The sequence below is a fragment of the Oncorhynchus nerka genome, linkage group LG18, assembly GCF_034236695.1.
Source record: "Oncorhynchus nerka isolate Pitt River linkage group LG18, Oner_Uvic_2.0, whole genome shotgun sequence".
Taxonomy (NCBI): Eukaryota; Metazoa; Chordata; class Actinopteri; order Salmoniformes; family Salmonidae; genus Oncorhynchus; species Oncorhynchus nerka.
In genome coordinates, this window is record NC_088413.1 from 62190806 (window position 1) to 62217771 (window position 26966).

The 26966-nt window shown below is 47.1% G+C and overlaps 1 protein-coding gene across 1 annotated transcript in view; it reads left to right on the forward strand.

Annotated features, from left to right (window-relative positions):
• The first annotated feature begins 18 nt into the window (after positions 1 to 18).
• Positions 19 to 26966, forward strand: part of fndc5a (fibronectin type III domain containing 5a) — a 56966-nt gene continuing 30018 nt past the window's right edge. Inside the window, exon 1 of the mRNA XM_065004256.1 lies at positions 19 to 263. Within this exon, the coding sequence (XP_064860328.1) occupies positions 191 to 263 (73 nt within the window). The 5' untranslated portion in view covers positions 19 to 190. The remainder of the gene's footprint in view (positions 264 to 26966) is intronic.

Sequence of the window (26966 nt, forward strand, 5' to 3'; positions counted from 1 at the left end):
GCAGAACGCAGTCGCTGTCCCTGGTGCTGAATGCGCTCGCCAGTCGATCTGCGGCAAGCGTTGCGAGACAGTAAACGTTTTTTGGTCGAGAAAATACCCATGGACTGACGTGAATGCTGAACAACAACCAAGCGGTTAACATAGCGCCGTGCAGAGTAAATTGGATCTCAAGTCCTCTAATGTTTGAAGGATGGAGAGATTTTTCCTGTCAACCGTGCCACTGCTAATTCTCAGCTGTCTAGGTGTCTCTCGCGTTTTAGCGGGTAAGTTAATATTTATGTAGGCTACTTAAAAATATATATTTTTCAGCAATTATTCACCCAGGCATTCACGTATTCGCCATGCAGTGAGAACGCTAAGGTTAATGTGTGAGCGTTAGGGGGATTGCATTGGTGTTCGTGCAAATAAACGATGGGAATAAGTGAATGTTTGTCCTAATTTGTTTCTAATTGGCATTTAGGCTAGCCTATTCTGTGCAATGAGTGATGAAGCCTGTGTGTGTGTAAGATCCTGTATTGATACAATGCTCCAGACATTTTACACTGGGACTGGTCTATACTGGTGAAGAAACCAAAGAATTTGGTAATATAATAGGATATCTTTGGGAAAAACACTCGATATGCTATGGAACAAGAGCAGTTACGTTTCTGGATTTAAAGGCTAGACAAATTGATTTGTAACAATTCAGCACCAATCGTTTTTTGCCTACTTTATGTTTCGAGGATGTTTTAATTACTGTAGCCTATTTAATATTTAGTACCAATAAGCAAGGATAGTACTAGACGTTGAGCCAAGCAGTTGCCAAATGGTTACTTTCATAAGATTTAGACTCATATGATGTTAAATTGACTTAACCCGAACATGTTCATAGATAACCAACTGTGTGTGTCTGTGTTCCAAGTAAAGCTGATCTTTGCATTTAATTAAGTAGCACAATGTACAGGTTCAAGCCTAATGTCCCAGGTAATGAAATAGCTTTAATAAAATAATATATTTTTTACTATCCAGAAATCATTTTTTTGGGCTGTGATTCACATGTACTGTTATTACATAATGATGGAGTAGGATAACAAATCCATGCAGATCTTATTCTAAACACATCACAGTAATATGTCATATCTATACAGCAGGGACCAAAATAACAGTTAATGGACCACTGGCACACGTTGCTATACAATCTTTGGAAGAAAATAACAATTTCACATTGTTCCTTGGAAGGCGTGCTGGCAGATCTATGTGTGGGAGTGAGCCCGGGGAATAGACAGACTGGTGAGAAGAACCCCAGCAGAATCCATATTGTGCCTGCCCGGAACACATGAGTGCTGTGGCTTTCACAGCTCATCTTGACGGAGTGCTGCTAATCAAACTGACACACTACTGCAATAAGAATTCACCTCTGGTCCATGCAACCTTGCCCTCTCCAGCATTTACATTTCAGCTGGATTGCATTGCTCCCATCGTCCTCCTCTTTATACCACCTATCTCTCTTTCGCACACACACTCATACATACACACAGATACTTAGACACAGCCTAGACACAGACAATTTCATGTATGCACACACACACACACACACACATCCTTCCTGTGTAAGCACATCATGTTTTGCAAAAAGTGGACTGCACATATGGGTGGCATGGCTCCTCAATCTAGCTTCTCATATCCTCTTCTCTGGTTACCTGTCATGCTTTCCTTTCTCCTCTACATTGACTTTCTAAAGACTTTTGAGAAGAAACACATTCTGAAGAGTATTTTAGACAAGTGCAATGTTCACTCCAATCCAATCTCCATCCAGAAGTGCCCTTGACTCTCTCCACTTAAACCTTCTACTAAGGAGATGGAAGAGGATTAATGGTCTCTCTGATTGTCTGAGTGGTCTTCAATCCTGGTCCTCAAGACCCACAGGGTGTTAGAACTGGACTGGAAAAAAGCCTGCACACTCTGTGTATCCCTAGGTCCACTGGATTGAAGAACACCATTAGATCTATGAATTAGGGGCTAGCTGCATCGCTATGTGTATTGTCTCTCTAGTACTGTCTTGTGAAATGACATACAATTAGGTGAAAGTTACTGTGGCTATAAGGAGTTTGATGTAGATGGAGCAAATTCTCTCTGCACTGCCTGCAGGACTGGCTCATGAGTCAGTGCTTTATTCAATCGTACAGCACAATCAGAATGTATTAAACAATTAGTGAGTAGGATGGACAAATTGAAACAAGCGGGTGGGTGGGCGTCAACACACTGTAAACTTTACAGTTGTGACATCCTTTAATGTGTTTCTGTTTAATGTGAGTCATAAAGTGTAAGTCGCCCTGGACTACGAATGCAAAGCTAATGTTTCCATTTAAAATGAACCTCACATTCTTAACGTGGGTGTAAATTCCACCAGACATTGCACTGCTCTGAAACAGGCTCGCCATGACACACAATAAATCAGTCAATCAACAAATCAAATCAACCAATCAATCAATCAAATAATTAAACAGTAACCAATTAGTAGAAATGCCCAGCAAGTGCAATCCTTGGAAAACAAACTGGATGATCTACTGTTGAGACAATCCAACCAACGGTACATTAAAAACTGTAATATATTATGTTTCACGAGTCGTGGCTAAATGACAACATGGATAACACAGAGCTGGCTGGGTTTTCCGTGCATCGGCAGGACAGAGCAGCTACGTCTGGTAAGGGAGGGGGGGGCTGTTTGAGTACCTCATGATAAGCTGTAGACCACACTATCTACCAAGAGAGTTCTCATCTATATTGTTCGCAGCCGTCTATTTACCACCACAGTAAGACAGTAAGACCTGCTGGCAGTAAGACCTCACTCAACGAGCTGTATAAGGCCAAAGCAAACAAGAAAATGCTCATCCAAAAGTGTCACTCCTAGTGGCCGGGGACTTTAATGAAGGCAAACTGAAATCAGTTTTACCTAATTTCTACCAGCATGTCGCATGTGCAAACAGAGGTAAAAAGAACTCTAGACAACCTTTACTCCACACACAGAGACGCATACAAAGCTCCCTCGCCCTCCATTTGGCAAATCTGATCATGATTCTATCCTCCTGGTTCCTGCATGCAAGCAAAAACTAAAACAGGAAGTACCAGTGACTTGCTTAATGATGCGGATGCTACGCTACAGGACTGTCTTGCAAGCACAGACTGGAATGTGTTCCGTGATTCATCCAACGGCATTGAGGAGTATACCACCTCAGACACTGGCTTCATCAATAAGTGTATCGATGACGACGTACATATCCCAACCAGAAGCCATGGATTACAGGCAACATCCACACCGATCTAAAGGCTAGCGCTACTGCTTTCAAGGAGTGGGACACTAATCCGGACGCTTATAAGAAATCCCACTATGCCCTCAGATGAACCATCAAACAAGCAAAGCGTCACTACAGGACTAAGATTGAATCCTACTACACCGGCTCCGACTTTTGTCGGATGTGGCAGGGCTTGCAAACTATTGTTGACTACAAAAGGAAACTCAGCTGCCTAGTGACGCGAGCCTACCAGACGAGCTAAATGCCTTTTATGTTCGCTTCGAGGCAAGCAACACTGAAGCATGCACGAGAGCACCAGCTGTTCTGGACGACTGTATGATCACGCTTTCCGTAGCCGATGTGACCAAGACCTTTAAACAGGTCAACATTCACAAGGCCGCGGGGCCAGACGGATTACCAGGGCGTGTACTCAGAGCATGCACGGACCAACTGGCAAGTGTCTTCACTGACATTTTCAACCTCTCCCTGACCGATCCGTAATACCTACATGTTTCAAGCAGACCGCCATAGTCCCTGTAACCAAGAATATGAAGGTAACCTGCCTAAATGACTACCACCCTGTAGCACTCACATCAGAAGCCATGAAGTGCTTTGAAAGAATGGTCATAGCTCACATCTACACCAAAGTCCCGGAAACCCTAGACCCACTTCAATTTGCCTACTTCCCAACAGATCTACAGATGACGCAATCTCAATCACACTTCACAATGCCCTTTCCCACCTGGACAAAAGGAAAACCTACGTGAGAATGCTGTTCATTGACTACAGTTTAGCGTTCAACACCATAGTACCCACAAAGCTCATCACTAAACTAAGAACCCTGGGACTAAACCCCTCCCTTTGCAACTGGATCCTGGACTTCCTGACAGGCCGCCCCCAGGTGGTAATGGTAGGCAACAACAAATCTGCCACACTGATCCTCAACACTGGGACCCCTCAGAGGTGCGTGCTTAGTCCCCTCCTGTACTTCCCTGTTCATCCACGACTGCGTGGCCAAGTGCGACTCCAACACAATCACCACACAACAGTGGTAGGCCTGATCACCAACAACGATGAGACAGCCTATAGGGAGGAGGTCAGAGACCTGGCAGTGTGGTGCCAGGACAACAACCTTTCCCTCAATGTGAGCAAGACAAAAGAGATGATCGTGGACTACAGGAAAAGGAGAGCCGAAAGGCATCCATTAACATTGACAGGGCAGTAGTGGAGCGGGTCGAGAGTTTCAAGTTCCTTGGTGTCCACATCACCAACAAACTATCATAGTCCAAACACAACAAGACAGTCGTGAAGAGGGCACGACAACACCTTTTCCCCTTCAGGAGACTGAAAAGATTTGGCATGGGTCCACAGATACTCAAAAAGTGTTGCAGCTGCACCATTGAGAGTATCCTGACCAGTTGCATCACCGCCTGGTATGGCAACTGTTCGGTATCCAACCGTAAGGCGCTACAGAGGGTAGTGCGTACTGCCCAATACATCACTGGGGCCAAGGTTCCTGCCATCCAGGACCTATATACTGGGCGGTGTCAGAGGAAGGCCCCAAAAATTGTCAAAGACTCCAGTCACCCAAGTCATAGACTCGTCTCTCTGCTACTGCACGGCAAGTGGTACAGGAGCGACAAGTGTTAGCCCAAAATTCGCATTATTAACAGCTTCTATCCCCAAACCATAAGACTACAGAACAATGAATCAAATGGCCACCCAGACTATTTATATTGACCCCCCCCCCACTGCTACTACGCTGTTAATTATCTATGCATAGTCACTTTATCCCTAACTTCATGTACTGTACAAATCACCTTTACTAACCTGTACCCCCGCACATTGACTTGGTACCGGTACCCCTTGTATATAGCCTTGTTATTGTTATGTCATCTTATTGTGTTCATTTTATTTCATTTTTTGCAAATAATTTCTTAACTCTATTTCTTGAACTGCATTGTTGGTTAAGGGCTTGTAAGTAAGAATTTCACAGTAATGTCTACACCTGTTGTATTCGGCACATGTGCCAAATAAAATGTGATTTGATTTGGCTAAAAAGTTATATCAATAATATTTACTGGTGAGGTGGTTTATCAGAAAAGCATCTAAAATCACAGTATGTTTGTCACGCCCTAGTCTAAGTATTTTGTGTTTTTCTTCATGTATTGGGTCAGGCCACGGTGTGGCATGGAGTTTTTGTATTGTGGTGTGTTTTGTCTTGGGGTTTTGGTGTGTATGTATTTGGGATTGTAGCTAGTGGGGTTATCTAGCAAAGTCTATGGCTGTCTGGAGTGGTTCTCAATCAGAGGCAGGTGCTTATCGTTGTCTCTGATTGGGAACCATATTTAGGTAGCCATATTCTTTGAGTTTGTTGTGGGTGATTGTCCTTAGTGTCTTGTTCCTGTCTCTATGTTAGTTTACACTAGTATAGGCTGTTTCGGTTTTCATTACGTTAAGTTTGTTGTTTTGTAGTGCATTTGTATTGATTCGAGTTTTACGTTTTCATTAAACATGGATCGCAATCTACACGCTGCGTTTTTGTCCGACTCTCCTTCACCACACCTAGAAAACCGTTACAGAATCACCCACCACCAACGGACCAAGCAGCGTGTCAACAGGCAGGAGCAGCCCAAAGAGGAGATACGGAAAAAGGATTTCTGGACATGGGAGGAAATCCTCGACGGGAGAGGACCCTGGGCTAAACCAGGGGAGTGTAGCCGCCCAAAGGTGCAGCAGGAGAAGAGGCAACAGGAGCAGCCCAAAAAGGAGGACAGTATGGAATATACTTCTTGGGAGGAGATAGACCGGTGGGCGGTCGACCCAGGGAATGTGCGGGAGCCCGCCTGGGATTCGATGGAGCAGTGCGCGGAAGGTTATCGGAGAATGGAGTTGGCGAAGCAAACTCGGCGGTGCGGACGGAAGCCTGAGAATCAGCCCCAAAACTGTCTTGGGGGGGGCTCAGGGAGAGTGGCAGAGTCAGGAGTCAGACCTGAGCCAACTCTCCCTGTTTATCGTGAGGAGCCAAGGAGGAGACCAGAACCAGAAGCCGGTGTTTGAGGTGAGCGAAACAGAGACTGTGAAGGAGTTCATGGGGAAATTAGAGGAGAGAGAAATGAGGGAGTTGCTGTGTTGGTGCTTTTTGCATGGAATTCGCCCGACGGAACGTGTTGGGGATTTGATGGCACCTGGGTTAGCGCTCCATACTCGTCCTGAGGTGCGTGTTAGTCGGCTGGTGAAGTTGGTGCCAGCCTCACGCACCAGGCCTCCTGTGCACATCCCTAGCCTTGCACGTCCCGTGCCAGCACTGCTCTCAAGATCTCCAGTACGCCTTCACGGTCTAGCCCATCCTGTGCCACCTCCACACTCCAGCCCTCCGGTATCAGCTCCCCGCACCAGGCTTCCTGTGCGTGTTCTTGGTTCAGTACCACCAGTGCCAGCACCACGCATCAGGCCTAGAGTGCGCCTCGCCTCTCCTGCGCTGCCGGAGCCTCCCGCCTGTTCAGCGCAGCCAGAGGCTTCCTCCTCTACAGCGCTGCCAGAGCCTCCCGCCTGTTTAGCGCAGCCAGAGCCTTTCTCCTCTACAGCGCTGCCGGAGCCTCCCGCCTGTTCAGCGCAGCCAGAGTCTTCCTCCTCTACAGCGCTGCCGGAGCCTCCCGCCTGTTTAGCGCAGCCAGAGCCTGTCTCCTCTCCTGCGCTGCCGGAGCCTCCCGCCTGTTTAGCGCAGCCAGAGCCTGTCTCCTCTCCTGCGCTGCTGGAGCCTCCTGCCTGTTCAGCGCAGCCAGAGCTGTCAGTCTGCATGGAGCAGCCAGAGCTGTCAGTCTGCATGGAGCAGCCAGAGCTGCCAGTCTGCATGAAGCAGCCAGCCTGCATGGAGCAGCCAGAGCTGCCAGCCTGCATGGAGCAGTCAGAGCTGTCAGTCTGCATGGAGCAGCCAGAGCTGTCAGTCTGCATGGAGCAGCCAAAGCTGTCAGTCTGCATGGAGCAGCCAGAGCTGCCAGTCTGCAAGGAGCTGCCAGTCTGCACGGAGCTGACAGTCTGCACGGAGCTGCCAGTCTGCACGGAGCCGCCAGAGCTGCTAGTCTGTAAGAAGCCGCCAGAGCTGTCAGCCTACATGGAGCCGCCAGTCAGCATGGAGCAGCCAGAGCTGTCAGTCTACATGGAGCAGCCAGAGCTGTCAGTCTGCATGGAGCAGCCAGAGATGCCAGTCTGCATGGAGCAGCCAGAGCTGCCAGTCTGCATGAAGCAGCCAGCCTGCATGGAGCAGCCAGAGCTGCCAGCCTGCATGGAGCAGTCAGAGCTGTCAGTCTGCATGGAGCAGCCAGAGCTGTCAGTCTGCATGGAGCAGCCAGAGCTGTCAGTCTGCATGAAGCAGCCAGAGCTGCCAGTCTGCAAGGAGCTGCCAGTCTGCAAGGAGCTGCCAGTCTGCACGGAGCTGCCAGTCTGCACGGAGCCGCCAGAGCTGCTAGTCTGTAAGAAGCCGCCAGAGCTGTCAGCCTACATGGAGCCGCCAGTCAGCATGGAGCAGCCAGAGCTGTCAGTCTACATGGAGCAGCCAGAGCTGTCAGTCTGCATGGAGCAGCCAGAGATGCCAGTCTGCATGGAGCAGCCAGAGCTGTCAGTCTGCATGGAGCTGCCTGTCTGCATGGAGCAGCCAGAGCTGTCAGTCTACATGGAGCAGCCAGAGCTGCCAGTCTGCATGAAGCAGCCAGAGCTGCCAGTCTGCAAGGAGCTGCCAGTCTGCAAGGAGCTGCCAGTCTGCAAGGAGCTGCCAGTCTGCAAGGAGCTGTCAGTCTGCAAGGAGCCGCCGGTCTGCCCAGCGCCGCCAGTGCTCCCAGTCTGCCCAGCGCCGCCAGTGCTCCCAGTCTGCCCAGCGTCACCAGTCTGCCAGGATCTGCCAGTCGGCCAGGATCCGCCAGGATTCGCCAGTCAGCCAGGATTCGCCAGTCAGCCAGGATCCACCAGTCAGCCAGGATCCGCCAGTCAGCCAGGATCTGGTAGATCCATCAACCTGCCTGAGCTTCCTCTCACTCCTGAGCTTCCTCTCACTCCTGAGCTTCTTTCTTCTCACTCCTGAGCTTCTTCTTCTCACTCCCGAGCTTTCTCTCACTCCCGAGCTTTCTCTCACTCCCGAGCTTTCTCTCACTCCCGAGCTTCCCCTCAGTCCCGAGCTGCCTCAGTCCCGAGCTGTCCTTCAGTCCCGATCTGCTCCTCAGTCCAGTGGGGTTCTGGGTGAGGACTACTAGGCCATGGTCGGCGGCGAGGGTGGTCTATCCAGGGACGCGAGGAGAGGGGACTAAGACATTGACTGAGTGGGTTCCGCGCCGGAGCCGCCACCATGGACAGACGCCCACCCGGACCCTCCCTATTGTTTTGAGGTGCGTTCGGGAGTCCGCACCTTAGGGGAGGGGGTTCTGTCACGCCCTGGTCTAAGTATTTTGTGTTTTTCTTCATGTATTGGGTCAGGCCAGTGTGTGGCATGGAGTTTTTGTATTGTGGTGTGTTTTGTCTTGGGGTTTTGGTGTGTATGTATTTGGGATTGTAGCTAGTGGGGTTATCTAGCAAAGTCTATGGCTGTCTGGAGTGGTTCTCAATCAGAGGCAGGTGCTTATCGTTGTCTCTGATTGGGAACCATATTTAGGCAGCCATATTATTTGAGTTTGTCGTGGGTGATTGTCCTTAGTGTCTTGTTCCTGTCTCTATGTTAGTTTACACTAGTATAGGCTGTTTCGGTTTTCATTACGTTAAGTTTGTTGTTTTGTAGTGCATTTGTATTGATTCGAGTTTTACGTTTTCATTAAACATGGATCGCAATCTACACGCTGCGTTTTGGTCCGACTCTCCTTCACCACACCTAGAAAACCGTTACAATGTTAAACAAACTAGGGGACATGCACTGATGTTCCTGAAGGTCTGTCTTCAACATGCTCTTTCTTCACTTTAGTCTTATATTGTTCTCCTTTATGCTAAATAATGTTCTGAATCTTTTGAAATATGAATAATATGAATATTAGCCCATAGCTACTGTTTTGAACTTCATCTGGTTCGGGTGATTTCTCTAAATGGCTGGTTGTTATCTAGGCCAACCACTTCTGATTGGGTGAATCATCACAGTTTCAAAAGAGCAGGCTGTTTAAACTCGGACAATACCCAACAGACAGACACACAACCAAAAGAGGAGGAAACAGAACATGCGTGGGGTTATACAGCAAAAGGAAGGGTACCTTACACGTACATACTACATGTATGGGGGCTGTTTGGAGGCAGGGCATTTTACGACATGAGTAGAGTGTGTGCCAGTGTCTGCTTGAGTGTGTGTTTATGCATGTGTGTGGTAACAGTTTAATAGTAATCAAATAGTAATCATTCATTGGCTGGCTGTATTATTAAATGTTTAATGAGTTATCTGGCAGATCTGTAGACAAAAGTAGAGAATTCTCTCAAGAGGGCATTTACAGCTCAGCATACACATAAATTAAAGCCATTACCAGCACTAACAAGCACTAATAAAGCCATGTTCCCCCTGTTAATCAAACAGAACAGCTTTAATGACACGCTGATGGTATTTTTGAACACAGCAGGCAAACACACTAGAGAAGGCAAATGTCAACGAGCACGAGCAGTGCTGCAGCACCAGCCAACAGCAGCAACAGAGACAAGTGGAATCTTCCTTAGACCAAAAAGATGAGTCTGGTTTGTATTGCCTTAACTCAGACACTGTAAAGAGAGAGGGGCCTGAGACAGGGCTTAGACCACACACACACACACAAGCATACGCACACACACACACATAGGGATGCTGATGCTCTGCTGCCTGCTCCTGCACATGACTCACAGCCCTAGAATGCGCAGATTAAGACGGATTAAGACAGAGGACTAAACCTTGTTGCTTTCCTGCTGGCTTCCGAGATAAAATGGCGCCGGAACAGAAGGAAGAGGTTTTACATGCCCCCAACCAATTATGTTTTTTATTTGTTTATCTGTGTTAATTTGTGAGTAATTGTTTAACTAATTTTGTACATAATGTTGCCGTCTCTTATGACCGAAAAATCAGGACTGCAATTACTCACAACAGACTAGCAGAATCTATTTTCGTCTTTGAAGACTCTCGAACAAGCCAGAAGGGGGAGTATATACGGCTCCCTTGGGAACAGATCCTGACCCCCGTGATCTGCGTGAAGAGGAGGTGGAGAAAGAGAGGCTGGAGAGCGGGCTGCCTGCTGAGAATACGAAGGCAATCGAATAAACCCCCACTTCCCTAAATTCTGCTAGCAAACATGCAATCTTTGGACAATAAAATCGGCAAGTTACGGGGATGATTAAACTACCAACGGGACATTAAAAACTGTAACATCTTATGCTTCACGGAGTCGTGGCTGAATGACGACAATATCAACATACAGCTGGCTGGTTATACGATGTACAGGCGGGATAGAACAGCGGCGTCTGGTAAGACAAGGGGCGGCAGACTATGTATTTTTGAAAATAACAGCTGGTGCACTATATCTAAGGAAGCCTCGAGCTATTGCTCACCTAGGTTGAGTATATCATGATAAGCTGTAGACCACACTACCTACAGAGAGAGTTCTCATTTGTATTATTCGTAGCAGTTTATATACCACCTCAGTCAGAGGCTGGAACTAAGATTGCATTGAATGAGCTGTATTCCGCCATAATCAAGAAAACGCTCACCCAGAGGCGACGCTCCTAGTAGCCGGGGACTTTAATGCAGGGAAACTTAAATCAGTTTTACCAAATTTCTATCAGCATGTTAAATGTGCAACCAGAGGGAAAAGAACTCTGGACCACCTATACTCCACATACAGAGACACTTACAGTACAAAGCTCTCCCTTGCCCTCCATTTGGCAAATCTGACCATAATTCCATCCTCCTGATTCCTGCTTACAAGCACACATTAAAGCAGGAAGCACCAGTGACTTGATCACTAAAAAATTGGTCAGATGAAGCAGATGCTAAACTGCAGGACTGTTTTGCTATCACAGACTGGAACATGTTCCGGGATTCATCCAATGGTATTGAGGAGTACACCACATTTGTCATTGGCTTCATCAATAAGTGCATCGAGGACGTCGTCCCCACTGTGACCGTACATACATACCCCAATCAGTAGCCATGGAACACCGGCAACATCCACACTGAGCTAAAGGCCAGAGCTGCCGCTTTCAAGGAGCGGGACTCGAACCCGGAAGCTTATAAGAAATCCCACTATGCCCTCAGACGAGGGAGAGGACCCGACTTCGGTGGAAGTGGGGGGGGGGGGGGGGGGTATTGTCACGACTTCCGTCGAAGTTGGGTCCTCTCCTTGTTCGGGCGGCGCTCTGCGGTCGGTGTCGCCGGTCTTCTAGCCATCATCGATCCACTTTTCATTTTCCATGTGTTTTGTCTTGTTTTTCCTCACACCTTGTTTCAATTCCCTCAATCATTTGTTGTGTATTTAACCCTCTGTTCCCCCCATGTCTTTGTGTGGGATTGTTTTTTGTAAGTGCTTGTGCACGTGTTGTTTGGTGCGCAACGGGTTTTGTACCCAATTATTCTTGTTATTTTTATGCCGTGGGTTTTGCTAATAAACTGCTCCGGCTATTACCAAGTTCTGCTCTCCTGCGTCTGACTTCCTGCCACCGATTACACATCCCTTACATTAACTGCTGCTCTATAATTACTTGCTATTTTTTATCTCTTATTCTTATCCATATTTTTTTTAAACTGCACTGTCGGTTAGGGGCTCTTTAAGGTTGTATTCGGCGCATTTGACTAATACAATTCTATTTTATTTGATTCTGTGAGGGTATGTATTTAGGAACTGTTGAGTATGGTTAACTGAAATACATCTCAACACAACAGCATCTGTTCAGTGTCTTTTTACAGTGGAAACTCATGTAATGTACTCCAGCACATCATGAAGTGTACTCCAGCACACCATGTAGTGTACTCCAGCTCACCATGTAGTGTACTCCAGCGCACCATGTAGTGTACTCCAGCGCACCATGTAGTGTACTCCAGCGCACCATGAAGTGTACTCCAGGGCACCATGTAGTGTACTCAACACCATGAAGTGTACTCCAGCTCACCATGTAGTGTACTCCAGCGCACCATGTAGTGTACTCCAGCGCACCATGAAGTGTACTCAGTTCACCATGTAGTGTACTCCAGCGCACCATACAGTACTCCAGCGCACCATGTAGTGTACTCCAGCACACCAGCTACTCCAGCTCACCATGTAGTGTACTCCAGCGCACCATGTAGTGTACTCCAGCGCACCCAGTACTCCAGCGCACCATGTAGTGTACTCCAGCGCACCATGAAGTGTACAACCAGGCACCATGTAATGTACTCCAGCTCACCATGTAGTGTACTCCAGCCACCATGTAGTGTACTCCAGCGCACCATGAAGTGTACTCCAGCTCACCATGTAGTGTACTCCAGCGCACCATGAAGTGTACTCCAGCGCACCATGAAGTGTACTCCAGCTCACCATGTAGTGTACTCCAGCTCACCACTCCAGCGCACCATGAAGTGTACTCCAGCGCATCATGTAGTGTACTCCAGCATCATGTAGTGTACTCCAGCGCATCATGTAGTGTACTCCACATCATGTACTCCAGCACACCAGTGTACTCCAGCTCACCATGTAGTGTACTCCAGCGCACCATGTGTGTACTCCAGCGCACCATGTAGTGTACTCCAGGGCACCATGAAGTGTACTCCAGCACCATGAAGTGCTCCAGCTCACCATGTAGTGTACTCCAGCGCACCATGTAGTGTACTCCAGCGCACCATGAAGTGTACTCCAGCTCACCATGTAGTGTACTCCAGCGCACCATGAAGTGTACTCCAGCGCACCATGAAGTGTACTCCAGCTCACCATGTAGTGTACTCCAGCTCACCATGTAGTGTACTCCAGCGCACCATGAAGTGTACTCCAGCGCATCATGTAGTGTACTCCAGCGCATCATGTAGTGTACTCCAGCGCATCATGTAGTGTACTCCAGCGCATCATGTAATGTACTCCAGGGCACCATGTAGTGTACTCCAGCGCATCATGTAATGTACTCCAGCGCATCATGTAATGTACTCCATGGCACCATGTAGTGTACTCCAGCGCATCATGTAGTGTACTCCAGCGCATCATGTAGTGTACTCCAGCGCATCATGTAATGTACTCCAGGGCACCATGTAGTGTACTCCAGCGCATCATGTAATGTACTCCAGCGCACCATGTAGTGTACTCCAGGGCACCATGTAGTGTACTCCAGGGCACCATGTAGTGTACTCCAGCGCATCATGTAATGTACTCCAGGGCACCATGTACTGTACTCCAGCGCATCATGTAATGTACTCCAGGGCACCATGTACTGTACTCCAGCACACCATGTAATGTACTCCAGCGCATCATGTAATGTACTCCAGTGCACCATGTAATGTACTCCAGCTCACCATGTAATGTACTCCAGCTCACCATGTTATGTACTCCAGCGCATCATGTAGTGTACTCCAGGGCACCATGTACTGTACTCCAGCACACCATGTAGTGTACTCCAGCGCACCATGAAGTGTACTCCAGCGCACCATGCACCATGTAATGTACTCCAGCGCACCATGTAGTGTACTCCAGGGCACCATGTACTCCAGGGCACCATGTAGTGTACTCCAGCGCACCATGTAATGTACTCCAGCGCACCATGTAGTGTACTCCAGGGCACCATGTAATGTACTCCAGGGCACCATGTAGTGTACTCCAGCTCACCATGTAATGTACTCCAGCTCACCATGTTATGTACTCCAGGGCACCATGTAGTGTACTCCAGTGCACCATGTAGTGTACTCCAGGGCACCATGTAGTGTACTCCAGCTCACCATGTAGTGTACTCCAGGGCACCATGTAGTGTACTCCAGCGCACCATGTAGTGTACTCCAGGGCACCATGTAATGTACTCCAGGGCACCATGTAGTGTACTCCACGGCACCATGTAATGTACTCCAGGGCACCATGTAGTGTACTCCAGGGCACCATGTAATGTACTCCAGGGCACCATGTAGTGTACTCCAGGGCACCATGTAATGTACTCCAGGGCATCATGTAGTGTACTCCAGCACACCATGTAATGTACTCCAGGGCACCATGTAGTGTACTCCAGCACACCATGTAATGTACTCCAGGGCATCATGTAGTGTACTCCAGCATACCATGTAGTGTACTCCAGGACACCATGTAATGTACTCCAGGGCACCATGTAGTGTACTCCAGCGCACCATGTAATGTACTCCAGGGCACCATGTAGTGTACTCCAGCTCACCATGTAGTGTACTCCAGCTCACCATGTAGTGTACTCAATTGCTCACTTTTTGTCTGAGTCCATATTATCTACATTTCTGATCTCAAAGAGCTGAGCTAGATGGAAATGAATGGATGTGCTTGTGTTTGTCTGAAACTGAGGGGCATTGTTGCTGTCATTGAGAACACACAGTAGACAGACTTAGACAGACAGACACTAGCTCCTGGCCATCAGGTCTGCGATGGCCAGGACAGACTGACGTGTCCTTGCCATGTCTCTGATGCAGTCTGTAGTTTGCTCTGTTACCAAGAGTGGGTGGTGAGGAGGGGAATGGCAGGGGGTATTGGTGGGGGGCTGAGGTTTTGGGGGTGTGGGTTCAAATTTGCCACTTAGAGCCCATGAATGCAATATGATAATGGAGGGCCAGTGACTGCTATAGTGCTGTTATAAGTTCCTGTTATACACAGACACACACACACACACACACACACACACACACACACACACACACACACACACACACACACACACACACACACACACACACACACACACACACACACACACACACACACACACACACACACACACACACACACACAGCCCCCTTGGCAGCTCACCAGAGAGTAAAAATACTGTTTTTAATTTCTCCTCTCTGTTAATGTCCTGGGGGATAGCCCAGATGGTGTGAGTTACATTAGTATGCTTCCAGGAGTTTACCTGTATCAGTTTCCCCCTCTCTCTCTTCTGTAATAACATGCTGTCTAACTCTGCTGCCAGATCTCTGCTGCGCTAGTCCCAGTGCTAATCCTCTCTGCTGCGCTAGTCCCAGTGCTAATCCTCTCTGCTGCGCTAGTCCCAGTGCTAATCCTCTCTGCTGCGCTAGTCCCAGTGCTAATCCTCTCTGCTGCGCTAGTCCCAGTGCTAATCCTCTCTGCTGCTGCTGCACAGTCTAAAACTCAAATTTTCCATAGTCTTCCTGAAAGTTCATGTGTGTGCATGAGATAAACTGGATTGGGCAGCAGGAGAAAGAGTAAGAGCTACAGGCCTGGGGACATTCAGGCCGTTAAGACAGGGAAGAGGGAGAGAAGCATGCCTCTCACCCCCCCCCCAGGGGCGGCTCTCAGAGCAGAACAGTCATGCTCACCAGGAGAGAAAGAGAAAGTGAGAGAGAAAAGGAAGAGAGAGGCACAGAGAAAGAGAAAACAAGAGAGGGAGAGAGAGGGAGACCAAGAGTGTGAGAGAGAAAAAAGTGAGAGGGAAATACAGCCAGACAGAGAAAGAAAGTGAGAGAGATAGAAAAAAGCAAGGCAAAGAGAGAAAGCCAGAGAGAAAGTCAATGCCGACATCTCTTTCTCTCTCTCGTCACCATCTCCATCGCAGTGCCATCCTTTTATGCAGGCAGCTAGACATTACCACACCAGCTGCCTCAACAGAGTGGCTTACACTCTACAGAGAGAGAGAGAGAGAGAGAGAGGGGGATAAGGAGGAGAGAAATAAAGAAAATTAGACAGGAAGTGAGGGATGAGGAGAAAGAGTGAAACAGGGACAGGGAGATAGATGATGAGAGAGTGGATAGGAGAAGAGTAGGTTACAGGGAAGTGGAGTGATGAATAGGAGCGAGTGAAAGAAGGAGAAAGGGAGAATAGTGAAAAAATCCTATCATGTTTATGTGCTGTGTGTATTATGTGCCTAGCTCTACTGGGACATTGATTGTGCAGGAGCCTTGATGGGGATTAAATTTAATTTGCAGTTAACAGACGAGCAGATGCAGGTGCTTGTCAAATAATCAGCACCGCCACCCATGCTCCTTTAACTTGGTTGGTTATGTTTCCACTTGCCACTGTAGAAATATGTATTCAATGTTTATGTATTTTTATTGGTTGGTTGAATTTACATAGCAATAAGGTGTTATGTCATTGGTTACGCTTGCAGATAGGAAGAGATTGCGAATGTAAATGATTCTCAGTCTGATATTGACATGCAAGCAATAGGTCACATTCTGAAATACTATATTCTAATTTCATATTTACAGTGTGTATGAGTTCACTGTGTACATGTCCTGATGTATATATATGTGTACGGTACCTGTTAGATATTGGGGGCATCCTAGGATGTGCTTTTGCATGTTATTATTTAACTAGGCAAGTCAGTTAAGAACAAATTCTTATTTACAATGATGGCCTAGGAACAGTGGGATAACTGCCTCAGGGCAGAATGACGGATTTTTACCTTGTCACCTCTGGGATTTGATCTAGCAACCTTTTGGTTACTGGCCCAACGGTCTAACCACTAGGCTACCTGCCGCCCCAGTTAGCTAGCACGAGTTAGCTAGTGTGCTCTAGTTGTAATGGCCGCATTAGCTCCCTGCTAATTCACAGTTATTTCCATGCTAACAGACGAATCACAAATCTTCAGCCATGTCCCCCACGTCTGAATGATCGGCTATGAAAAGCCAACTGACATTTATTCCTGAGGTGCTGACCTGTTGCACCCTCTACAACCACTGTGATTATTATTATTTGACCCTGCTGGTCATCTATGAACGATTGAACTTCTTGGCCATGCATTGTTATAATCTCCACCCGGCACATGTCAAATACGACATAAGAAACTGGAGGTGTTGAGTACCCCATGAAGGGTCACTCACATTACCAATAACAAAAGCAGCACAGCCATGATGTCTACTTTGATTCTCTTTCAGACCAGATGTGTTAAGACAACTGGTGTCCTTTATCTTTATAGACTTTGGGATCACTTTCATCATGTGTTATTCAAACAAACACTATGAAGAAATTCCAACAGTTTCCAGAAGAGGACTGGCAACCCCTCAGAGCCTGGTTCCTCTTTCTTCCTATGTTTTGCCTTTCTATGGAGTTTTTCTAGGGAGTTTTTCCCAGCTAAGATGGGGAGAAGTCTATCCACAAAGAGGGACAGTAAAATTGCAACTGGCTCAGAACAGGGCAGCACAGCACAGCTGGCCCTTAGATGTAAACAGAGAGCTAACATTAATAATATGCATTTCAGTCTCTCCTGGCTCAAAGTGGCGAGAGATTGACTTCATCACTACTTGTATTTGTGAGAGGTATTGACATGTTGAATCCCCAAGTGCAGAACAGACTATGGGAGGTGCACAGTACTACATAGAGCCATGACTACATGGAAGTTTATTCCACGTCAAGTAACTCATGCAAGCAAAGAACTTAGATTTAAAAATAGATAAAAATATACCTTATGGAACAGCGTGGACTGTGAAGCAACACAAACATAGGCACAGACTAATGCATACAAACACACAATAACATATGCACTATACTCACATGCACATGGTTTTTGTGTTGTATCTATGTGGTAGTTGAGCAGGGGCCTGAGGGCACACACGTAATGTGTTGTGAAATCTGTTGTGAATGTATTGTAATGTTTTTAAAATTGTATAACTGCCTTAATGTTGCTGGACCCCAGGAAGAGTAGCTGCTGCCCTGGCAGCATCTAATGGGGATCCATAATAAATACAAATACAAATCTGTCACACTGGTGCCGAGACCCGTATTCTTGTCTTCGTGGCACATCTGTTAATTGCGCGAGTGAGGGGGAGTGTGAGTGGGTGAGAGAATGATAGAGTGAGATGATATTTTGGAGCTCGCCTCTTTGCTGCTCTTTTGGCCGGAGGGTTGGAGAATTCATTTGGTAAAAGTAAATAACTAATTTCTCCTCAAAAGAGGAAAGGCTTGGAGGTATGCTTATCACAACACTCATTTGTGGAGTGGAGCTACTGCATGGAGAGGGAAAAGACAGAGAAAAGACACTTATGCATACACACACTGGTCTCTATGGTTTTGGACAAGGGGTTTGAAGCCACACTCCAGTGGTTCGCATTCTGGGTTGTACATTTCCACAGTAAACTAGACCATACCATTTTCTATGTTAAACCAGGCCTTAATGAGCTCTTGGTTCGGAGCTGTCTGTGCCCCTGTAACTCTGTATGTACTGTAAACCTGGAGTGTGTCTATTTATCCGTACTTCTTCTGCCAATCACAACCAGAGGGATGCATAGTACAAACCATGTTAACAGTATGCAAGTGAGTCATAGCGTGCTGTATTTTAAAGGCTGTGGATTGATCTGGGGGTGTTGGAAGGATGCAGAGATTATGAGGGGGTGGGGAGGTGGTAGGGGTTGGTTGTTCTATGCCAAGCCTTAACTTTGACTTTCTATTGTCTGAAGTGGAGGAGGCACTGAGCAGCTCCCACTGAAGTGTCAGTCCTCCTGAGCACTCTTTACATTCAGAAGGACTAGGATAGGTCTGCAGTCCACCTGTCAAACTAGGCCCAACTGGAGCACAAACACACCAGCAACATAGATGGAGACAGGTACAGATGAAGAGAGAGTAAGAGGGAGAGTGTTGAGTCATATAGACAAGGAAAGAGAGAATGGCTGAACGAAAGAGGAGGGAAAGCGAGTATGTATGAGAAAGATGGAGATGAAGAGAAAGAGTGACCAAGAAAACAGGAAACTGTTTTGTTCCCCGGGCCCATGCAGCGGCAATAAGCAGCGACAATAAGCAGCGACAATAAGCAGCGACAATAAGCAGTGACAATAAGCAGCGACAATAAGCAGCGACAATAAGCAGCGGCAATAAGCAGCGACAATAAGCAGCGGCAATAAGCAGCGGCAATAAGCAGCGACAATAAGCAGCGGCAATAAGCAGCGACAATAAGCAGCGGCAATAAGCAGCGGCAATAAGCAGCGGCAATAAGCAGCGGCAATAAGCAGCGACAATAAGCAGCGGCAATAAGCAGCGACAATAAGCAGCGGCAATAAGCAGCGACAATAAGCAGCGGCAATAAGCAGCGGCAATAAGCAGCGGCAATAAGCAGCGGCAATAAGCAGCGGCAATAAGCAGCGGCAATAAGCAGCGGCAATAAGCAGCGACAATAAGCAGCGACAATAAGCAGCGGCAATAAGCAGCGGCAATAAGCAGCGACAATAAGCAGCGACAATAAGCAGTGGAGATGTGAGATTGAAGAGCTAGATTTAATGAAACAGGTCATTCATAATTGAACATACCATCATGTTATGGCTCCCAGTCTCTCCCTGCGCGCCTATCGCAGACCTTAATTATTCAACAGCTGCTTTAGATGCCAAATGAGACACATTAACTATATTGTTCCAACTCCGCCTCGGCCTTTCCTGCTGTTTCTTTAACTGCTGTGGGTTTGAAAGTGAGTATGTGACTGCGTGCGGGCAGGCAGGCAGGAGTGGGCGCCAAGGTCCTTTCTGGAAAACTACAGATCAGCACAAACCACTGATTTCTCTATCATGGCACACTAACTATGAATGAACAAAGAACACACCTGCCAACTGTTTTTGATAATGCAGGGACGTACTGCACAGTCCAGTCAGCCTGAAGAAGAGTAGGAATGACTGGGAAGCACAACAGGACAAGTCTTTCCTCTTGCAAATCTCAATGACACGTTTGGAGGATATTGAAAAGCCACTTGTGATTCCACCAGGGTGCTTGTTAAGCAGCAGGCGAGGACGTGTTAATGAACATGTGCTAATTTATCGCCACTCATATCCCCAGGAGGGCAGACTATGGCTGAGACAGCAACCCAAGGTTCAGTTCATTTGTCTGTTTATGGTCTCTCCCCACTGGGCACAGATGCCAATTCAACGTCTATTAATTTCATTGAAATGACGTGGAAACAACATTGATTCAACCATGATGTGCCCATTGGGTCATTGCACACACACATTAGTGAGAAGAACCACCGTATGGGTCCACTTTGATATTCTACTCCCCTCAGCTATTACTGCCAGCATGTCTGTCTGTGTGATATTTACCAATGAGAAGGGTGTCATTGATTGCTGAGCAGTAAGAGCTGTATGAGCACAGAGGCGTGAAAGGATGAAATGCTGCCGGACCACACCAGGGTCTAAGATCAGCAAAGCAACTCAGTCAGACTCAGCCTTGGTTCAACACTCAGAGAGTGCATCTCTCTGTGACAGATGGACAGTACAGAGGGAAGGAAGGTCACAGGGGCAGGTGTGCCCACATCTCTGACTGTATTAATGTGTGGCTTGTGTCACAGCAGTGCAGAGAGACAGACAGACGACAGACAGACAGACAGACAGACAGACTGACAGACAACAGACAGACAGACAGACAGACAGACAGACAGACAGACAGACAGACAGACAGACAGACAGACAGACAGACAGACAGACAGACAGACAGACAGACAGACAGACAGACAGACAGACAGACAGACAGACAGACAGACAGACACACTACTGCCTGTCACTCTGATGAATCTAACAAAGACTTGCTAGTGTCTGCTCCCTCACAAGCGTGCTCACACACACACACACACACACACACACACACACACACACACACACACACACACACACACACACACACACACACACACACACAGGAGCTTCATGCACCCATTACTTTAGAGGAGGCAAGAAGTACGTGAGAATGGAGGGGGGGATACAGCTTTTTCCTGCAATCTAGCTATGTTACCAAAACACCTTATACCCCCCACCACTGCGACCTGTATACTCTAGTGGGCTGGCCCTCTCTACATATTCGTCGCCAGACCCACTGGCTCCAGGTCATCTATAAGTCTATGCTAGGTAAAGCTCCGCCTTATCTCATCTCACTGGTCACGATAACAACACCCATCCGTAGCACGCGTTCCAGCAGGTATATCTCACTGGTCATACCAAAAGCCAACACCTCATTTGGTCGCCTTTCCTTCCAGTTCTCTGCTGCCAGTGACTGGAACGAATTGCAAAAATCCCTGAAGCTGGAGACTTATATTTCCCTCACCAACTTTAAACATCAGGGTTAACCGGTTAGCTGCAGCTTAAGGTAGGGTCCATCTGTAAATAGCCCACCTAATCTACCTACCTCATCCCCATACTGTTTTTATTTACTTTTCTGCTCTTTTGTACACCAGTATCTCTACTTGCACATCATCATCTGCTCATTTATCACTCCAGTGTTAATCTGCTAAATTGCAATTCTTCGCTACTATGGCCTATTTATTGCCTACCTCCTCACACCATTTGCACACATTGTATATAGACTTTCTTTTTTTCTACTATGTTATTGGCTTGTTTATTCCATGTTATTACATGTGTAACTCTGTGTTGTTGTTCTTGTCGCACTGCTTTGCTTTATCTTGGCCAGGTCGCAGTTGTAAATGAGAACTTGTTCTCAACTGGCCTACCTGGTTAAATAAAGGTGAAATATACAGCATTGCTCTTTACCTGTTCAATTGTCATTTTAATCAGGGTGGCATTCTGACTGTTGTAAATCACACATCTCAATATACTACACTAACATGCCTACCCACTGGGCACAGACATCAGTTCAACATCTCATTTTTATGTGATTTTTATGTGATTTTGTTTAGATGACAACTAATGTACATTCAATGTGAAGTCATAATAAAATAATTTGGGTGGATTAAAAACGAAATTCCATTACATTGATGACAAATCCTATCTGTTTTCCACATTGATTCAACGTCACCACATATCATTTTTTTGTGGGGGGTATTAGAGCCAAATGGAGAACAATCAGATCAAACTGACTCAGTGACTGGAAGTACTGGACGTGAGGAGGACTCTTTGCATAGAGGATAAATAGTATATGTCGAACTGGAGAAACATTCAGAGGACATTTCTTCTCACTGCATGGGCCTCTCTCTGTCTTTTTATCTGTCTGTCTCAATCTCTGCCTGTCTTTCTATCTCTCTCTCTCTCTCCCTCTGCCTGTCTCTCTGTTTCTCTCTCTCTCTCTCTCCCTCTGCCTGTCTCTCTGTTTCTCTCTCTCTCTCTTTCTGTCTCTCTGTTTCTCTCTCTCTCTGCCTGTCTTTCTGTCTCTCTGTCTCTGCCTGTCTTTCTGTCTCTCTGTTTCTCGCTCTCTGCCTGTCTTTCTGTCTCTCTGTTTCTCTCTCTCTCTCTCTGCCTGTCTTTCTGTCTCTCTGTTTCTCTCTCTCTCTCTCTGGCTGTCTTTCTGTCTCTCTGTTTCTCTCTCTCTTTCTGCCTGTCTTTCTGTCTCTCTGTTTCTCTCTCTTTCTGCCTGTCTTTCTGTCTCTCTGTTTCTCTCTCTGCCTGTCTTTCTGTCTCTCTGTTTCTCTCTTTCTGCCTGTCTTTCTGTCTCTCTGTCTCTCTCTCTCGGCCTGTCTTTCTGTCTCTCTTTTTCTCTCTCTCTGCCTGTCTTTCTGTCTCTCTGTCTCTCTCGCTTGCCTGTCTTTCTGTCTCTCTCTCTCTCTCGTGAGAATGTCTTTCTGTCTCCCTGTCTCTGCTCTCTGCCTGTCTTTCTGTCTCTCTTATCCCTCCTGTCTTTCTGTCTCTCTGTTTCTGTATGTTTCTCTCTCTCTGCCTGTCCCTCTCTGTTTCTCGCTCTGCCTGTCTTTCTGTCTCTCTATCTCTCTCTCTCTGCCTGTCTTTCTGTCTCCATGTCTCTCTCTCTCTCCCTGTCTTTCTGTCTCTCTGTTTCTCTCTCTGCCTGTCTTTCTGTCTGTCTGTCTCTCTCGCTCTGTCTGTCTTTCTGTCTCTCTGTCTCTCTCTCTGCCTATCTTTCTGTCTCCCTGTCTCTTTCTCTCTGCCTGTCTTTCTGTCTCTCTGTTTCTCTCTCTGCCTGTCTTTCTGTCTCTCTGTTTCTCTCTCTCTCTCTGCCTGTCTTTCTGTCTCTCTGTCTCTCTCTCTCTGCCTGTCTTTCTGTCTCTCTGTTTCTCGCTCTCTGCCTGTCTTTCTGTCTCTCTGTTTCTCTCTCTCTCTCTGCCTGTCTTTCTGTCTCTCTCTCTCTCTCTCTGCCTGTCTTTCTGTCTCTCTGTTTCTCTCTCTGCCTGTCTCTCTGTCTCTCTCTCTGCCTGTCTTTCTGTCTCCATGTCTCTCTCTCTCTCCCTGTCTTTCTGTCTCTCTGCTCTCATTGTCTTTCTGTCTCTCTTTTTTCTCTGCCTGTCTCTCTGTCTCTCTCTCTGCCTGTCTTTCTGTCTCCATGTCTCTCTCTCTCTCCCTGTCTTTCTGTCTCTCTGCTTTCTCTTCTGCCTGTCTTTCTGTCTCTCTGTTTCTTCTCTCTCTGCCTGTCTACCTGTCTCTCTGTTTCTCTCTCTCTCTCTCTCTGCCTGTCTTTCTGTCTCTCTGTCTCTTCTCTCTCTCTCTGTCTTTCTGTCTTTCTGTAAATCTCTCTCTCTGTCTTTCTGTCTCTCTGTTTCTCTCTCTCTCTGCCTGTCTTTCTGTCTCTCTGCCTGTCTTTCTGTCTCTCTGTTTCTCTCTCTCTCTGCCTGTCTTTCTGTCTTTCTCTCTCTCCTGCTCTGTCATAAGCACTCATTCACTAGTTGGGTTATCATGCACAGAACTGACAATACACAAAGCAAATGTGTGTGTGTGTGCATATGTATATGCATACATCCATTGGTGTGATTCACAAACAATTGATTTGTGTCACAGTCACAGAAATGAATGTATGCCCCTGCTGGCTCAGTGAACTAAACACTGTCTGTTACATTTAGACCGGGGACTTGGTTAAGTGGTGGCTGCTGTGTGTCTTCACTGCCATTCCTGGAGACCTGTCTTCTGTTTCTCTTCTCTCTCTCTCTGCCTGTCTTTCTGTCTCTCTGTTTCTCTCTCTCTCTGCCTGTCTTTCTGTCTCTCTGTTTCTCTCTCTCTCTCTCTGCCTGTCTTTCTGTCTCTCTGTTTCTCTCTCTCTCTCTCTCTCTGCCTGTCTCTCTGTTTCTCTCTCTCTCTCTCTCTGCTGTCTTTCTGTCTCTCTGTTTCTTCTCTCTCTCTCTCTGCCTGTCTTTCTGTCTCTCTGTTTCTCTCTCTCTCTGCCTTTCTTTCTGTCTCTCTGTTTCTCTCTCTCTCTCTGCCTGTCTTTCTGTCTCTCTGTTTCTCTCTCTTTCTCTCTGCCTGTCTTTCTGTCTCTCTGTTTCTCTCTCTCTCTGCCTGTCTTTCTGTCTCTCTGTTTCTCTCTCTCTCTCTCTCTGCCTGTCTTTCTGTCTCCATGTCTCTCTCTCTCTGCCTGTCTTTCTGTCTCTCTGTTCTCTCTCTCTCTCTCTGCCTGTCTTTCTGTCTCTCTGTTTCTCTCTCTCTCTCTCTCTGCCTGTCTTTCTGTCTCTCTGTTTCTCTCTCTCTCTCTGCCTGTCTTTCTGTCTCTCTGTTTCTCTCTCTCTCTGCCTGTCTTTCTGTCTTTCTCTCTCTCCTGCTCTGTCATAAGCACTCATTCACTAGTTGGGTTATCATGCACAGAACTGACAATACACAAAGCAAATGTGTGTGCCTGTGCATTTATATGCATACATCCATTGGTGTCTGCACAAACAACTGATTTGTGTCACAGTCAGAAATCAATGTATGCCCTGTCTGGCGGCTTGTAAACACTGTCTGTTCATTTAGACCGGGGACTTTCTGTCTGGCTGCTGTGTCTTCACTGCCATTCTCTGGAGCCTGTCTCTTCTGTCTCTCTCTCTCTCTGTCTTTCTGTCTCTCTCTCTCTGCCTGTCTTTCTGTCTCTCTGTTTCTCTCTCTCTCTCTCTGCCTGTCTTTCTGTCTCTCTGTTTCTCTCTCTCTGCCTGTCTTTCTGTCTCTCTTTCTCTCTCTCTCTCTGCCTGTCTTTCTGTCTCTCTGTTTCTCTCTCTCTCTGCCTGTCTTCTCTGTCTCTCTGTCTCTCTCTCTCTCTCTGCCTGTCTTTCTGTCTCTCTGTTCTCTCTCTCTCTCTGCCTGTCTTTCTCTCTCTGTTCTCTCTCTCTCTCTCTGCCTGTCTTTCTGTCTCTCTCTCATTCTCTCTCTCTCTGCCTGTCTTTCTGTCTCTCTGTTTCTCTCTCTCTCTCTGCCTGTCTTTCTGTCTCTCTGTTTCTCTCTCTCTCTGTCTGCCTGTCTTTCTGTCTCTCTGTTTCTCTCTCTCTCTCTCTGCCTGTCTTTCTGTCTCTCTGTTTCTCTCTCTCTCTCTGCCTGTCTTTCTGTCTCTCTGTTTCTCTCTCTCTCTCTGCCTGTCTTTCTGTCTCTCTGTTTCTCTCTCTCTCTCTCTGCCTGTCTTTCTGTCTCTCTGTTTCTCTCTCTCTCTCTCTCTGCCTGTCTTTCTGTCTCTCTGTCTCTCTCTCTCTGCCTGTCTTTCTGTCTCTCTGTCTCTCTCTCTCTCTCTCTGCCTGTCTTTCTGTCTCTCTCTGTCTCTTCTCTCTCTCTCTGTCTCTCTGTTTCTCTCTGTCTTTCTGTCTCTCTTTCTTCTCTCTCTCTGCCTCTCTCTCTGTCTCTCTGCCTGTCTTTCTGTCTCTCTGTTTCTTCTCTCTCTCTGTCTTTCTGTCTCTCTGTTTCTTCTCTCTCTCTGCCTGTCTTTCTGTCTCCATGTCTCTCTCTCTCTGCCTGTCTTTCTGTCTCTCTGTTCTCTCTCTGTCTGAATCTTTCTGTCTCTCTGTTTCTCTCTGTCTCAGAAATGTCTTTCTGTCTCTCTCTCTCTCTCTCTCTGCCTGTCTTTCTGTCTCTCTGTCTCTCTCTCTCTGCCTGTCTTTCTGTCTCTCTGTCTCTCTCTCTCTGCCTGTCTTTCTGTCTCTCTGTCTTCTTTCTCTCTCTCTCTCTCTGCCTGTCTTTCTGTCTCCTCTGTCTCTCTCTCTGCCTGTCTTTCTGTCTCTCTGTTTCTCTCTCTCTGCCTGTCTTTCTGTCTCTCTGTTTCTCTCTCTCTCTCTCTGCCTGTCTTTCTGTCTCTCTGTTCTCTCTCTCTCTCTCTGTCTTTCTGTCTCTCTGTTTCTCTCTCTCTCTCTCTCTTTCTGTCTCTCTCTCTCTCTCTCTCTCTGCCTGTCTTTCTGTCTCTCTGTTTCTCTCTCTCTCTGCCTGTCTTTCTGTCTCTCTGTCTTCTCCTTCTCTCTGCCTGTCTTTCTGTCTCTCTGTTTCTCTCTCTCTCTGCCTGTCTTTCTGTCTCTCTGTCTAAACTCTGTCTCTCTCTCTGCCTGTCTTTCTGTCTCCTGTCTCTCTTCTCTGCCTGTCTGAGAGCCTGTCTCTCTGTTTCTCTCTCTCTCTGCCTGTCTTTCTGTCTCTCTGTGTTTTTCTCTCTCTCTCTGCCTGTCTTTCTGTCTCTCTGTTTCTCTCTCTCTCTCTGCCTGTCTTTCTGTCTCTCTGTTTCTCTCTCTCTCTCTGTCTGTCTTTCTGTCTTTCTCTCTCTCTCTGCTCTGTCTAAGCACTCATTCACTAGTTGGGTTATCATGCACAGAACTGACAATCTGCAAATGTCTTTGTGTGCATCTGTATTGCATACATCCATTGGTGTGAATGCACAAACAACTGATCTGTGTCACAGTCACAGAAATCTCTGTATGCCCCTCTTTCTGTCGTTGTTTCTAAACACTGTCTGTTACATCTGACCTGTCTTGGTTAAGTGGTGGCTGCTG